Below are 17,141 nucleotides of genomic sequence, written 5' to 3' on the forward strand. Positions count from 1 at the left end.
AGCTATACAAATTTAGGATTATACTGTTCTGTAAGCCTTGTCAAAAGAGGACCTGAAAGCTTTCACCTCCCCTAAAATAAGATGGTGCATTATACACTGCAGCCCCCGGGAGCAATGCAATCTCAGCTAGTGATCAGTAAAATGGACCAGCCTCTACTGACTATCAGCTTTTTTCTGTTTTTTTTTCCCATTATGCAACATTAGAGAATATGTCTGTGGTGTATAAATAAAAATTAGCTAATTAAAGAAACATCAAACCCAGAACATAAGTCATTGTATGCAAATAAGGTTCTCAAGGCATTCACAGTCTATAAAAATTTAGAATGCTTGTAAGAACCGAAAGCTCAGGTAAAATAGTAATTGTTTATGAGAATATTATGAAATAGCTTACCATATTCATCACCTCGTTGGAAAAATTGTAATGACATTTGTACATGTAATTCTTTAACATGACATGATCTGGTTTCAGGTCCTATTAAGACATAGCTTTTGAAAATGTCATTGACTTTTTTCCGCAAAGGGGTTAACTGGTTTATAGAGCTGGTAGAGCAAAGTCTCACATTCACATCCTATCTCCAAACAGCCCATTGGTTTTAATGGATATGGTATACTGCTTAATTTCCCTGGGTACAGTGCTGATGGAATAAGAGGGTTTTTTCAGATTTAGAAAATTGATATCTCCTACCATATCCGATTGGTAGGGATGCTAGTCTCCACCCCATCAGTTGTTTAAAGGGGCAGCGACACTTGGTAAATGCAGCAGCCTTTTATTCTACATAGTAGTATTGTCTACATAGTAGCAGATGTGCTGGGCATTGCAGTGATGTCCCTTTCTTTTCATTGGAACAATGGTGTAATACCCAACACAGCCGCTATTATGAAGACAGGTGAAAAGAGCAAAAATGGTTGCTGTTCACAGTGAGTGTGGTAGACCTTTCCCACAGATGATCAGCAGAAATGCCAAAAGTCGACTCACCCACTGATTGGATATTGATGACCAATCCAAACGATAGCCCATTAATATTTTCAACCTAGAAAACCCCTTTAAACATTTGTTACCTGTTGACTCACAGATATCGGCTGATTGTTGGACATCCCAGCAGCTAGACACTTGTGGCCTTTATGTTTGGGAGATCTTACTAACAACATTTAACAATCTTTTTATTCTTGAAATGCCTGCCTTACAGATGGAATCAACTGGACTTAGCAATTGTTCTTCTTTCAATCATGGGGATTACACTGGAAGAGATTGAAGTGAATGCATCATTGCCTATAAACCCGACGATTATCCGCATTATGAGAGTTCTGAGAATTGCGAGGGGTATGTAACCTAATTAATGAGGGTACTCTAATATTACAAATATTAATTAGCTTATGATGTACAGTATGTAGCAGTATGATTATGTATTTATCGCTGTTCCTGTAAAGCTTTGCTCCAGGACTGATCAAACATCACTGAACCGATTCATCAAGACTGACGTTCTGTACATCAGTCTGGATGAAGGGTCTACAGAGTAAGATACAAAATTCATTAACGGAGTTGTCTGGGTATATGTATTCCATGACCTATGTACAGAATAGTGCTATAACTGCAGGAAAAATACATGGATTGCACATGCAACGGATAGCACTATTTACAGGATAGGTCATCAACAGCAGATCGGTGAGGGTTCGACACCCGTGCCCCCACCAATCAGCTGTGTTTTGTTCAGCTCCGTTTAGTATGTGTTGCAGCCAATGCTGGCAGTCACTGGGTACTGCAGGGCAGCTCTTCTTCTCTAGAATAGAAGCTGTACTGAAGTATCTCGCAACAGCTGGCCATGGCCCATGCACTTTGAATGTAGCTGCGCTCAGCAGTTCTGTTCAAAGTATTCACATCCAGCCTCTGGAGTAAAAAACAGCTAATCGGTGGGAGCGCCGGATGTTGGACCCACACTGATCCGCTATTGATGACTTATCCTATAGATAAGTAATCGAATACCTATACCGGATAAACCCTTTAAGAGATGCGCGCCTCTTAATTAATGTGACACATAGGGCAGCACGGTGGCTCTGTGGTTAGCACTGCAGCCTTGCAGTGCTGGGGTCCTGGGTTCAAATCCCACCAAGGACAACATCTGCAAGGAGTTTGTATGTTCTCCTTGTGTTTGTATGGGTTTCCTCCAGGTTCTCCGGTTTCCTCCCACACTACAAAGACATACTGATAGGGAATATAGATTGTGAGCCCCAATGGGGACAGCAAGATAATGTATGTAAAGCGCTGCAGAATATGTTGGCACTATATAACAATAAAGATTATTATTTATTATTATTATTGTACAGTTACAGTGTGCCAGCATATTAATTGTACTCCAGTCCTGAACTGAAGGACATTTCTGTCTCAATTTACTCCATTTCGGTGGAGTAAATTAAGATAAATTTGCCAGCCCCCTCCTCACTGAGCTTCGCTAACCCTTCAAAAAACTGGTGTAAAACCACCACAGCTAGTAGATATGCAAAAATAATGCGACATTACAGGTTTATGCCAAATGTCTGGCGCATACTGCTTGATGAATCGACCCCAAGTGTTTCACTTCTAGATATAATAGGCTTAGATTGCTACTAACTGACTTGTTGCTATACTCACAGGCAGCAAAAAATGATTTGTGATCATTTATAACAAAACCCAGTCATCAGTAGAATACAGTAAGGGTATTTAGACTATAAAACATAACTTTTACTAGAATAGTTAAAATAGAAGTAACAAATTATAAAATTAAAATATGACAGAGGAGACAGTATTAATTCACTCTCCAGGCCATGACCGCGACTGATTCAAGAGAGCAACCTAAGTTACTTAGATGGATAGAAGCATATAGCACTTCAGTATATAATAAGAAAAATGGAACATCCTCACCCATTAGTTGCACAGTGGCACACGTCACAGCAAGATGGGGGAGGTAAATACTCCTTAAACAGGATGGAGTCAGGCAGGCAAAAACCGGAGGGAAGGCGTATAAGTCTGCCCCTAATATCACCCGCAAATGTCTGCACTGATCTAACACCCCTTACTCCTGCTCTGACAAGGGCAGTCCACATCTATGACTGCTCTATTAGCCTTGTGCATGCCCTATCGGTCCGACGCGTTTCTTCCTTCTGGAGTCATCAGGAGACTCTAAAATGTAGCACAAACAAGGCTGGGCTGTCTTAACAGTAACATAACTGTCTCCACTAATCTCATGTGAAGCTTTTATGCACCTATGTTTTCTATAAACGTTTTTCTCTAGCTGGTGATTTTGATTCCTAAACTATGTGTCACTGACTCTTGTTTTATAAATGTTTAACTTTGTCCATGCAAAATCGGACACTGCATATGGACACTGGGCTATTTGGGTATTGATTTGACCCTGTATTGATCTCTGCCTGTTGCATCCAATAGGAGACTTTATTTTAATTTTATAATTTGTAACTTCTATTTTAACTACTCTAGCTGTATTCTCTTGTTGCTATACTCCCCTACTTCTACCGGTAGAGCCTTCCTGTTTGCAACCATGCATATGCTAATAGTTTCCAATCATAGTAATTAATAGCCCTTCTGCCATCATGAGTCCTGCTTTTCCCATATAGAATTAAAAATATTGTAGACCCCAAAAATAGTGACTACAGGTCGGCTTTAGTCTACCTGTGTTAGTGGGTGTTTGGCTTATGTCTGTCCAACCTAGTGATGAGCGAGTATGTTCACCCTTTCGGCGAGTATGCTCGGGCGAGTACCGAATATCTTCAGCGTACTCGGTGATATGTTTGAATCACTCCCGTGTGCATGATTAGCGATTGTTTGACAGCTGTAATACATGTGAGGAATGCTTAAGAAACAAGCATTCCTCACATGTATTAAAGCTGTCAAACAGTCGCAAATCATGCACATGGGAGTGATTCAAACATATCACCGAGTACGCTGAAGATACTTGGTACTCGCCCGAGCATACTTGCCGAAAGGGTTAACCGAACATACTCGCTCATCACTAGTGCAACTTAATTAGGCGTCTATAGCCCCTCTCCCTCCCACATTCTATATCCCCCACACATACACCATTTACAATGAGGTAGCCATCTAAGTCTTTTGAATGCTGTTGTTGCATCTGGTATTGCATTTGCTTTTGTTTAGTGTCTTATTCCTTTGTAATAATTTTGCTATCATCCTCCAGTCCTGAAGTTACTGAAGATGGCTGTTGGGATGAGGGCTTTGCTGGATACTGTTCTACAGGCTCTTCCTCAGGTACAGAAAGACATAAACCATATTTGCTGCAGTGGCACACTAAGAGCTCACGCATATGGCTGCATACAATCTCCAAGTTGTATAAAGCCGTAAAACAGCACCAATAGAAGCCATACTGTACACATCTGATTTTATGCAGATGTTCATTCCTGCTGGAGGCAGCATATGGCTGCACACAGAACCTTACAAACAGCAACATTAAAGAATAAGACTTATTTAAAAGAAAACGTATATACTCTCACCCAGTCCATATTAGTTACTGCTATCCTAAAAACATGTCTACCATGTGATATGGTAAATGAATGATGAAGATATCAGGACACGGTAGTAGTTGTAGTTTAGTTGTGACTGCTGTAGAGACGCAGGTTTGAGACCTCTGCTATAGGTGAATCTTATACGGTGATACCTGTATGTCTTTACTATCCTTACAGGTGGGGAACCTCGGTCTTCTCTTTATGCTGCTATTCTTCATTTTTGCTGCTTTGGGGGTTGAATTGTTTGGTGACTTGGGTAAGTGTACAGAAAGGTGATGACGTTACTGGGATTGAAGAATAACACACTTTTAATCTGCTCTTGGTGTTTTCCATAGAGTGTGATGATTATCATCCATGTGAAGGTCTTGGGAGACATGCCACATTTAGAAACTTTGGAATGGCTTTTTTAACTCTCTTCCGGGTATCTACAGGCGATAATTGGAATGGGATTATGAAGGTAAAAAAAGCACCCAAATTATGTGAGCATGTAAATAATTGTGAAGAAAACCGATTACCAGAATAACCGCCTGAGTAATGTTTGATATAAAAAGTGATGGTCCCCTGGGTATTGTACTGCATGTTTCTATATATCCACCATTCATATCATTCTGTTCTCTGTTTCAGTCACATTTCATACTAGTAAATCGCCCATCACAGGATTCACCTAAGTCTGTCAGCACAGAATGAGTGTTTAGTACAGGCGCTCGGTGCATCATGGCACAGCCAAACATCTAAGTGCACCTTCCACCTACCACTTATTTTCCTGCTATTTCCACCCCTCCCCTCTTCTTTGATTGACAACTCTGGCTTTATAGAGCCAGAGAAGGGCAGAAATAGATGGAATACAAGCAGGTGGGAAGGTGTACTGAACTGTTTGGTCATGCCAAGGGTGCATCGAGCACCTGTAGTTGGCTTCCACAATCATTCTGTGCTGAAAAAGTCCCTTTATTGGGGTTTTCTGGGACTATTTTATTTTTTTTAATATGAGCATAATAACTGACAAGGCAGATAGTTGCTCAGAGCAGTCATAGACCACTTCTGCCGGTGATTCTGCTGCTTCACTTCAACAGAACAGCTCTTCCTCTTCCAGGTTGCTCTATCGACAGGACTGACAACGTCATGCTGATTGACAGCCGGCTTCACACAGTAATTTAATCCTATGCTTGTGTCCTCAGTGGCGTTTTTCTTTCCTGCTCCAATCGGATCGCGATCAGACGGAAAAGAAAACGCAGCATGCTGTGATTGCATGCGGAATTCGGATCGCAATCACCCATATAAGTTTATGGGTGTGTGTGAAACATCACACTGCACTTGGATATCACCCGAGTGCAGTGGGATTCCCGCCAACTCCAGCAACAGAGGAGATGGAGAAATTACTTCCGCACCTGTGCTGTGATTCTCTGATGCAAGAGGATCGGAGCACAGAGCACTGACACTCGGCTCCCACTCACAGCAGAGCTGGAGCCGAGTGTCAGTAGCATATCGCATCCGATGCTCTCGCATCAGATAGGATTCGCTAATGGGTCCCTGGCCATAGCTAGCAGGGAGCCGGCTGTCAATCAGCATGACATCGGCAGTCATGTCCTGTCAACAAAGCAGAGCAGAAGAGAAGCAGCTACTCTGTAGACATGATGTCAACAGAATCGCTGGCAGGAGCCGTCTGTGAGCAGTCAGAGCCAGCAGTGATCAGCGTCTGGCTAGACAGGCAGCTAGTTGGCAACTACCTGCCTGTTCGTTCTTAGGCCCATAGTAAGCAAATAAATTAGCCCTGGAAAATCCCTTTAAAGGCATAGTTCTTGTCCCAAGGCTCGCCCCTTCGCCCTCGCTTGGCATCGCCAACTTCACAATATACAATCCTGTTCAGCACTTCGATGTCGGCAGGAGCCGCTCTCCACCACACTGGTTAGTGTGTAGTGTGGCATCGTTCTCAATCAACCCCCACCCATCTTCTACAGGATATACAATGAGGTGTCCCCCTCTGTTGGCCCACATATATCAATGCCTTAGAGTGACATTTGGTCATCAAACCACATGGTGGCAGTATTTTAGTTACAAACCCACACAGGACACATGAAGGCATATATCTATTAGATCATTGGCCATTATCAATCATCAGTATGAAGGGGATGCAAAGACATCCTTACAATTGTATCTGTCCCCTGTACTGCAGCCCAGTCTGTTAAAGTCAACATGGCTATACTGCAGTACTGGTCACGTATATGACTGGACAGGGCCCCAGCACTTCATCAAACTTCTGGGCTGGGACCTTTAAGATGGTCCTGGGGGTTGGACCCACCTGGTGATACTTGAAATGTGCTGTATATTGTGAAGCTAGTTCCTAATACAGGATTAAAATATGAAAAATGTATACAAATAATAACCTTGTGTTTAGCTGCCCTAATCTGGTAAACTGCAAATAATTACCATTACCAATCTTAAATTCTGATTTTCCAGATGTAGAAGCACAGACATGGAAGTGTTAGGTCAGTATATGGAAAACTTCCATATGATATTGCCCAAGATATCTGTATTTCCCATAGACACCTACTGCCATGAGCTGGTAAAAATAAGTATTGCCTTATTCCGTGATTTCGTTGTACATATATACAAACACCTGCCTGCCATTAATGAGGTATTCTCAAGTTTGGAAGTTACCCCCTATCCACAGAATAGGGGATAACTTCCCGATTGTTGGGGTCCAACCGCTGGGAACACAATGCTCGGCTATCTCCCATTAAGAATGAATGGAGCAGTAGTGCGAATTATTGACCAGTGCTCCATTCATATGGGGCACTTCAGAGTCCTGGTTCTCAGGATAGTGGGAGTCCCTGCCTTCGGACCCCCAGTAACAAAGAAGCTATTCCTTATCCCATAGATAGGGGGTAACTTCCAAACTTCAGTATACCCATACTTTTTCAGGTTTCCAGGATTGTAAGAATCTACTTTAAAAAAAAAAAACAGTGCCTCTCTTGTCTATTCGTTGTGTCTGGTATTGCAACTAAGCAATTTTGACTTTATTGTGCATAAGATACAACACCTGCCACATCCTATATGGGATTCTTTTTTTTTTGCATTTTTTTGGTTATAAATACAGAATACATACTTTTCAATGAAATTACAATTTTAAAGAATATTTGATAATCCAGCATTTCTCTGTTCCCACTGATGGTAGACTGAATGATTTAGCTGTACGATATACACTGTAATATTGGACAGATCTCATGTATCTCCCCTTCAGCTAGAGATTATTACATAAATGGGTTGAAAATATATAACTCACTGAAAATAGGTTCCATATTAGTGTTTCTGTTCTCTTCTTTTATCCTCTATGGAATTAATCCCCATGGTACGGTGAGATTATTCTGCTCTTATAATTGGGTTTATCAGGGATAGGGATCCATAGACTAAACTTTTATGGCATTTTAATGATTCAGTACTGCAAGTCCCTGATTTCTGCAGTGCAATTTCTAACTGCATAGAGGAACATTTACTTCCCACTGAACATTTCCCCTGATATTTTGCTTTCCTCATTAAGGGTCATTTCTATAGAAGTTAAGTCAGTTCTGAGGGAAGAAAATGGAAATGTTTTAAAGCCGTCATTGGCAGTTCATATTTTGCAAATTTTCACAAATAACTTATTTTATGCGTCATATTATTAGAATCTGTATAAGTCCTTTTGTACAGACAATAACATAAGGAATAATCAATTGTACCATCAGTGCAAAAAGTGCCCCATAAGGCAATGACAAGTGCTGTCTGTGAATAAAACGGACAGCGCTCGGACCAATGCTATTCAATAGGGCAGTGCAGATGAACGCATTTTTTCACTGACCGAATCTACATGTGAATAAAGGCGCAGCATGCACTAGTTTCATCCATAAATCAGATGAAACTCACCCATTCAAGTGTATGGATGTGTAAGAAAAAATCAGATGCCATACGGAGCCACAGTATAAGCAGGGGCATAACGATCATGGTCACAGAGGTCACGACCGGGCTCGTGCGGGTGAGGGAACCGTCGACGTCAGCGCAAACTGGATGTGCGTCCTTGGACGCACATTCAGCTGAAGTGTATCGCTGCACAGTGACCCGTCAGGTCCGTGCACGGCAATACACGCTGTCGGCCAATCAGAGGTCATCAGCTGATGTTGGCGTGCAGCGACAGAAAGGGGGATATATACCAGGATGGGGAATATATATACCAGGATGGAGCTCAGGATAAGGGACATATATACCAGAATGGGGGATATATATACCAGGATGGGGCCCAGGATAAGGGACATATATACCAGAATGGGGGATGTATATACCAGGATGGGGCCCAGTAAAGGGACATATATACCAGGATGGGGGATATATATACCAGGATGGAGCCTGGAGGATATACAGTATATACCAGGATGAGGTCCAACATAAGGGACATATATACCAGGACGAGCCCCAGGATAATGGACATATATACCAGGATGGGGGACATATATCAGGATGGGGCCCAGGATAAGGGACATATATACCAGAATGGGGGATATATATACCAGGATGGGGCCTTTGATAAAGGACATATATACCAGGATGGGGGATATATATACCAGAATGGGGCCAGGATAAGGGACATATATACCAGGATGGGGGACATACACCAGGATGGGGCCCAGAATAAAGGATATCTATACTAAAATGGTGGACATATATACCAGGATGGGGCCCAGGATAAGGTACATATATACCAGGATAGGGGATACATATACCAGGATGGGGCCAGAAAGGGGAACATATATACCAAGACGGAGGACATATATATATATATATATATATATAAATATATATATGCGACGCCTCGCTCCCGCTCGCTGGCCCTACCCTGTGAGATGGGGGTACTTGGAACTGGGCCTCCTGGTGTACGGTGGATGCAGTCGTGGCCTAGGCCCGGCCCGTGCCCAGGGTCGTCACAGTAAAAAATAAGGGGCCAGGAGGGACGGTGGTAATCGAGTGGATTAAATGACTACGCCACCTGCGGTGCCTGGTGATTCGCCACCAGCGCTGCGGCAGTCCTCTGAGGCGGGATGTCTTGGCAGCAGAAGATGGTACTACTCACCACAGGCGGAGCAGGGCCTCAGGGCAGAGAAGACGGATCAGTGGGGTCGTAGTTGGTGGTGCGGTGTGGTGTCGCGCTGAAATAAGGGACCAGAGGCAATGGATGCAGTCTTCCAAGCTTTACTCACGTTGTTAGGTGTCAGCTGCAAGGCTTCTCCTTGCTCCTCACGGCGCGCTGCAGCCACCAGGAAGGGGTTCAGCATACTCCGGGTAGTTCGGGTGCATCAATCAGGACCCCCTGCACCAGAGTGTTCCTAGACTTTCCCACTAGGTCCTCTCCTGTCCATATGTGGTGCATGTTACAAGGCTGGGTCTCCCTCTGGCTGTACACAGAACAAGGCTACGGGTGGCGACTCCGCTCCTTCCGTTACCCGGTGGGATCCTCTAAGCCTCCGGGCTTTTCTGACTAGGACATGAAGTAGCAAAGCCAGATATCAGGGGCCGGTACCCCTTTTGCCGCAGGAGTCCCTCTGGCTAGGCCAGAATAGTGAGGACAGGTGGCGTATGCCGCTCCGTCTGCATCCCCCTGGGATCCTTTTGCCTGCGGAGCTTGTCTCCTCTGCTCCCCTCCAGGCCTTCTTAGGTAGGGACCTTGACCGGGTAGAGACAGCCGTTAACTCTAGCCTGCTCCTCGCCTCAAGGCCAGAGGACGAGGACCGTGTATCCTCAATCAGCTGCAGGTTCACACAGAAAGCCACGTTCAGTGATGAAGATCACAATCAAAGACCATAAGCCCAAGATGGCCGTTTATTAAATATGAATTTTGTGGTGTAACCTAAAGTGCGTCCTCCACCCTCACCCACTACATGGTTCCCCCTATCTTTTGGTTCCCCCGTCTCCTTTTATCCCGGCTGGGGCAGCACCCTGGTGCATATAAGCCCCCCTCAGGAGGGAGAGGTGTAGTGTTGGATGGATGGCTGAGCCCTGAGAGGTGCTCCACCCTTACCTCGGAGAGGAGATACCACACTTCGGTCTGAGATGCAGTACCCCTGTGGCGACTGAACCCTCAGGGGCGCCACATATATATACCAGGATAGGACAAGGATGAGGGATATTCAGTATATACCAGGATGGAGAGCATATCGGTGAACTGTCTGGGGTGGAAAGATACAAGCCAGGACAAAACCTCATAGATCCATGCTATTTGTTGTTAGCACTCTAGTGCACTGCAACTCTGCTCCTGAAGAAGAAAATGACACCTTTTTCTTCAAAGGGTCCATGTATGATAAACTGATTAGTGGGTTTACCACTGGTGAGAAATCCAGTGATCTGCTGTAATCTGTGGAGAACTGTCACATGAATATTCTGATAATATTTTAGTTTTTCACTCTAGACAGTGGGGCACACGGCACAGCTTTGCTGTTTAGATTTATGTAGAGTCAGACGAGTCTTCTCATTATTGTTATAAGGGCTCATTCCGATGTCAGTGATATTCCTTGCATGCAAAAAATGGCCCGAGTTTCATCAGTGTTTGGTTATTGTTCAGTTCTTACCATCAAAGTTTCATCAGTTTTTCTCGGATGAAAAAATAAATTGAGGGAGGTTTCTCAAGCCTCTCCTCTCAAAAAGGCCATGAAAAACAGATAGCACACAAGTTCTGTCCGATTATTCACAGATCCATAGACTTGCATTGGCGCGTTTTATCCAAAACTCGGATCAAAATCAGACAAGTCTCTGTGATTTTATGTCGATCACTTGGTCTGCAAAAATATAAGGACATGTGAACAGGTACGAGTTCTATCTGTGAAAAACAAGACTAGCACTCATATGAGAAATACTGACATCTGAATGAGCCCTAAATCTGAAGATCATGTAAGGAGATGGACATGTTGCCCACGTTCCCTCTTGAAGAAACAAGTTTAATGTTATATGATGAAATGTGAACTATGATGTAAAATGGAAATTGTGATGTGCGTTAATGATGTTAGTAGTATTGGTAAAGTGTGTAGTTTGACAGTAGGGATAGTGAGGGTTAATATTTGGGACTAGTCTAAAGTGGGAGGGCTAGGTTGAAGGGATAGTGACAGTTTTCCTGTCAGGAAGGCAGATAGTTCCTGCAGTGCATAGCAAGTGGACCTAAGGTCCAATGTTCCGCAGTGCCGCATTCTGGGTGTCCCTAAGCAAGAGGAGACCAAAAGGAAAGAGATAGCAAGATCCGGAGCAAAAGTGACCTTGAGACAGAGTGAACTACTAGAGATGGGTCCTGAGAGAGGACGCCTAGTCACAAGGCCCAGAGTTTATAACTCTTGAAGGTTACAGGACTGAGTACATGAGACAAGTAAAGTGCCCCGGATGGGTGTTCCAGAGCGACAGCATAAAAGGAGATAAGTACCGGCCATACTGACACCCTGAGGGGAGAGAAGACGTGGAACCCTGGGACTAGTATATGACTCTTGCTAAACAGGACAGTAGTGGTGAGCTGGGTTGTGGTGCAGTAGAGAGAAACAGTGCAAATAGAGGATCAGTAGAAAGAGCAAAAGAGGAAAAGTGAAGATAGAGAACAATAGAGAAAAGAAGGAAGGAAACTGTGTGGAAAATGCTTAGTCTTGTAAAGGAAACGTTCATAAGATTGTGTACCCGCTATCTCTTGTATATATTCCCTACCAAGTTCCCGTTCAGTAAAAGTTTTATTTTTGAATGGTAGTCTCCCTCATTGAACTGTCCAACATCTGGTCCTGTCAAACCAGCAATATCAGTTACATGCAGCCTGCATCGGCGTAGCGCCCTCACAGCACAAGTCCACACACCCAGCCAGGGCCCCCACTTTCATGTAATGTGCCGGGGCGTAAGCGACAAGTACTTCATCCATGACTACTGCCCCGCGCCGCGTTACAATTACATGACAGATAGCAACTCTATTTCACCTCAGAAGGTTTAAGCTCCCCATACACTTTAGATAGTTGTTGGCCAAACAATGGCTCAGTCGGCAGCTATCTCGTCTGAGTCTCACATATACACTAGCGCTCGCACTGTCAAGCGCTACTGTATTCTCTTTGAATTGTCTTATCTCTAGAGAACAAAGAGATCGGCAGTCTGAAATATGACTTACCGAATCCTTAACTCCCTGACAATCATCTGTCAAGGGGCCCCCATGCACAGTAGACTGTTGACCAAATCTGTCGATATTGGCGGGTTCAGACGGCATTAGTCTAATGTGTATGGAGGGCTTATGATAAGGCAGGAAAGTAATGCTATACACCATATACAGAGATACAGATTGGTATGCAGCCCTTCTTCATTTGTTCCCAGAAAGTGCAATATTTATAAAATATTAACTCCCATTCATAGCAACTACCATAACGCATAAACACCTTGCTTAGTGGGAGACTATGTGTGCATATTAAAATTATACTAGTAGAAAAGATATACTATAGTTATCTTAATGGCCAAAAAATGTAATTAAACTCATTCCCTTTAAATGTCCCAAGCTACTATGAAAGTAAGTGTGTCACTCTAGATGGAGTCATAGAGCAAAACATACTCATCACTGAGATACTGCTTTTGATTGTAATTATATACTGTACATACTGTAGATATAAAAACCAGACAATGTGAACTGAGGTCTAAGATGGCAGACATACAAGAAACAGAGGCATGTTCACACTAGCAAAAAAGAAGCAAGACAAAAATATATCTCATACCCTACCATAATTATATATAAATGTAAAGCAAAATTGCATAATAAATATAGGGTACTTAGTGAACTATTTTTGATCAAAAAAAGTATACAAGCCGTCCCACCAGCGGCAAGGTGACCCTAAATTGGGACGGTACCTATACTGCCTATATTAAAAACCTTACTGTATATCAAAGTTGAAGTAATGCATATAAAAGGGTAGACAAATAGGACCGGGTCCCAACTCCAGACCACCTAGGCCCGTGGTAAGCTACATATATACCAATCAGCTCAACAAAGGGCATGCCACACCCTTAAATTGCACAGAATGCAAACAAGTCAAAAAACCAGACAATGTGAACTGAGGTCTAAGATGGCAGACATACAAGAAACAGAGGCATGTTCACACTAGCAAAAAAGAAGCAAGACAAAAATATATCTCATACCCTACCATAATTATATATAAATGTAAAGCAAAATTGCATAATAAATATAGGGTACTTAGTGAACTATTTTTGATCAAAAAAAGTATACAAGCCGTCCCACCAGCGGCAAGGTGACCCTAAATTGGGACGGTACCTATACTGCCTATATTAAAAACCTTACTGTATATCAAAGTTGAAGTAATGCATATAAAAGGGTAGACAAATAGGACCGGGTCCCAACTCCAGACCACCTAGGCCCGTGGTAAGCTACATATATACCAATCAGCTCAACAAAGGGCATGCCACACCCTTAAATTGCACAGAATGCAAACAAGTCAAAAAACCAGACAATGTGAACTGAGGTCTAAGATGGCAGACATACAAGAAACAGAGGCATGTTCACACTAGCAAAAAAGAAGCAAGACAAAAATATATCTCATACCCTACCATAATTATATATCAATGTAAAGCAAAATTGCATAATAAATATAGGGTACTTAGTGAACTATTTTTGATCAAAAAAAGTATACAAGCCGTCCCACCAGCGGCAAGGTGACCCTAAATTGGGACGGTACCTATACTGCCTATATTAAAAACCTTACTGTATATCAAAGTTGAAGTAATGCATATAAAAGGGTAGACAAATAGGACCGGGTCCCAACTCCAGACCACCTAGGCAAAAGAAGCAAGACAAAAATATATCTCATACCCTACCATAATTATATATAAATGTAAAGCAAAATTGCATAATAAATATAGGGTACTTAGTGAACTATTTTTGATCAAAAAAAGTATACAAGCCGTCCCACCAGCGGCAAGGTGACCCTAAATTGGGACGGTACCTATACTGCCTATATTAAAAACCTTACTGTATATCAAAGTTGAAGTAATGCATATAAAAGGGTAGACAAATAGGACCGGGTCCCAACTCCAGACCACCTAGGCAAAAGAAGCAAGACAAAAATATATCTCATACAATTTAAGGGTATGGCATGCCCTTTGTTGAGCTGATTGTTATATATGTAGCTTACCACGGGCCTAGGTGGTCTGGAGTTGGGACCCGGTCCTATTTGTCTACCCTTTTATATGCATTACTTCAACTTTGATATACAGTAAGGTTTTTAATATAGGCAGTATAGGTACCGTCCCAATTTAGGGTCACCTTGCCGCTGGTGGGACGGCTTGTATACTTTTTTTGATCAAAAATAGTTCACTAAGTACCCTATATTTATTATGCAATTTTGCTTTACATTTATATATAATTATGGTAGGGTATGAGATATATTTTTGTCTTGCTTCTTTTTTGATACTGTAGATATGAAAATTATAGATTCCAGGACTGTTCTGTTTGAAAATGTTTTCGAGAAGTAGAAATTCCTAAAAACGCCGTTAGTGGGTGACACATTAGGAGAATGTATTTACTAATGTGGAAAATAACATGAATGTTATTTCTGTCATTAGGACACACTGCGTGATTGCAACGAGGAGTCTACCTGTTACAACACTGTCATCTCCCCAATCTACTTTGTCTCCTTCGTGCTGACAGCACAGTTTGTCTTAGTCAATGTGGTGATTGCGGTACTGATGAAACACCTAGAAGAAAGCAACAAAGAAGCCAAAGAGGAGGCTGAACTTGAGGCTGAGATGGAGTTAGAATTTCAAATTCAGAACATTCAAAGTCCGGATAATGATAATTTCCTATGGGCTGGGAGAGACCTCAGCTACACTCAGGATAGTCCTTATGGATACATGAATTCTGTAAAAGATAAGGTTGACTCTCAGTCATTAGTACATCCCATGGTAAGAATTTATGCTCAAGTAATTAGCTGCAGGTAGTGATGAGCGAGCATGTTCTGTTAACCCTTTCGGCGAGCATTCTCCGGTGCTTGCCGAGTATCTTCAGCAGTGCTTGGATGTTAGGTTTTCGTCACTCAGTGCTCATGATTTGCCACTGTTTGACAGCTTTAATACATGTGAGGAATGCTTGTTTCTTAGGCATTTCTCACATGTATTAACCCCTTTCCAACCCATGGCGTCTTAGTACGCACATTTGCGTACCCCCGGTTCAGTGAGGGCTGCTGCGCTGAGCCCTCACTGAACCGAGCACATGTCAGCTGATTCTTACAGCTGACATGTGCCCGCAACAGCTGCGGGTGGAATCGTGATCCACCCGCGGCTGTTAACATGTTAAATGCCGCTGTCAATCTCCGACAGCGACATTTAACGCGCGCTTCCAGGTTGCGTGTCATAAGCCCCGCCCATCGCGACCCCGTCACGTGATCGCGGGTCGCCGATGGGCGTGCATGACAACCCAGGGTCTGCAGCAGACGCCTGTGGTTGTCATGATCTGGTCGCTATGAGCGCCACCTAGTGGTCGGCGCTCATAGCACAGGACCATTTCTGCTGCATGCAAGGGATCTGCTCGTCCCCTGTATGTAGCAGAGACGATCAGACAACTGCTGCTTCTAGTCTCCTATGGAGACTATTGAAGCATGCAGTAAGTAAAAAAAAAATGTTTTTAAAAATATTAAAAAAATTAAAAAAATATAAAAGTTTAAATCACCCCCCTTTCGCCCCATTCAAAATAAAAAAAAAATAAAAAAAACCCCACATACACATATTTGGTATCGCCGCGTTCAGAATCGTCCGATCTATCAATATAAAAAAAGAATTAATCCGATCGGTAAACGGTGTAACGAGAAAAAAATTCTAAACGCCAGAATTACGTTTTTTGGTCGCCGCAAAATTGCAATAAAATGCAATAACGGGTGATCAAAACATTGGATCTACCCCAAAATGTTATCAATAAAAACGTCAGCCCGGCGCGCAAAAAATAAGCCCTCACCCAGCCCCGGATCACGAAAAGTGGAGACTCTACAGGTCTCGGAAAATGGCGCTATTTTTTTTTAGTTTTTTTTACCAAATTTTGGAATTTTTTTTCACCACTTAAATATAAAATAACCTATACATGTTTGGCGTCTACGAACTCGTAATGACCTGGAGAATAAGAATGGCAGGTCAGTTTTAGCATTCAGTGAACGTGGTAAAAAAAATAAATAAAAAACATCTGTGGTATTGCACTTTTTTTGCAATTTTACCACACTTGGAATTTTTTTCCCGTTTTCCCGTACACGATATGGTAAAACTAGTAATGGCGTTGAAAATTACAACTTGTCCCGCAAAAAATAAGCCCTCACATGGCCATATTGTCCAAAAAATAAAAACGCTATGGCTCTGGGAACAAGGGGAGCAAAAAACGAAAACGCAAAAATGACAAAACCCAAGGTTGCGAAGGGGTTAAAGCTGTCAAACAGTCGCAAATCATGAGCACAGCGTGACTGGAACATAACACCCAAGCACGCTGAAAATACTCGGCAAGCACCCGAGCATGCTCGCCGAAAGGGTTAACAGAACATACTCGCTCATCACTAGCTGCAGGTCAGTTATTTGCAGGAATGATACGCTTATATATATGCTTATATAGTCCTGTGAAATGT

The 17,141-nt window shown here is 42.7% G+C and overlaps 1 protein-coding gene across 7 annotated transcripts in view; it reads left to right on the top strand.

The window, feature by feature from the left end:
• Positions 1-17,141, top strand: part of CACNA1G (calcium voltage-gated channel subunit alpha1 G) — a 464,209-nt gene that overhangs the window by 386,428 nt on the left and 60,640 nt on the right. For all 7 annotated transcript variants that reach the window (XM_073684087.1, XM_073684094.1, XM_073684091.1 and 4 more), the window contains 5 exons: positions 1,188-1,321; positions 4,185-4,255; positions 4,687-4,765; positions 4,845-4,966; positions 15,106-15,444. In XM_073684087.1, the coding sequence (XP_073540188.1) occupies positions 1,188-1,321; positions 4,185-4,255; positions 4,687-4,765; positions 4,845-4,966; positions 15,106-15,444 (745 nt within the window). The remainder of the gene's footprint in view (positions 1-1,187; positions 1,322-4,184; positions 4,256-4,686; positions 4,766-4,844; positions 4,967-15,105; positions 15,445-17,141) is intronic.

This window comes from Phyllobates terribilis, unplaced genomic scaffold (genome assembly GCF_046119375.1).
Source record: "Phyllobates terribilis strain yellow unplaced genomic scaffold, ASM4611937v1 Scaffold_5__5_contigs__length_657084704, whole genome shotgun sequence".
Lineage (NCBI taxonomy): Eukaryota > Metazoa > Chordata > Amphibia > Anura > Dendrobatidae > Phyllobates > Phyllobates terribilis.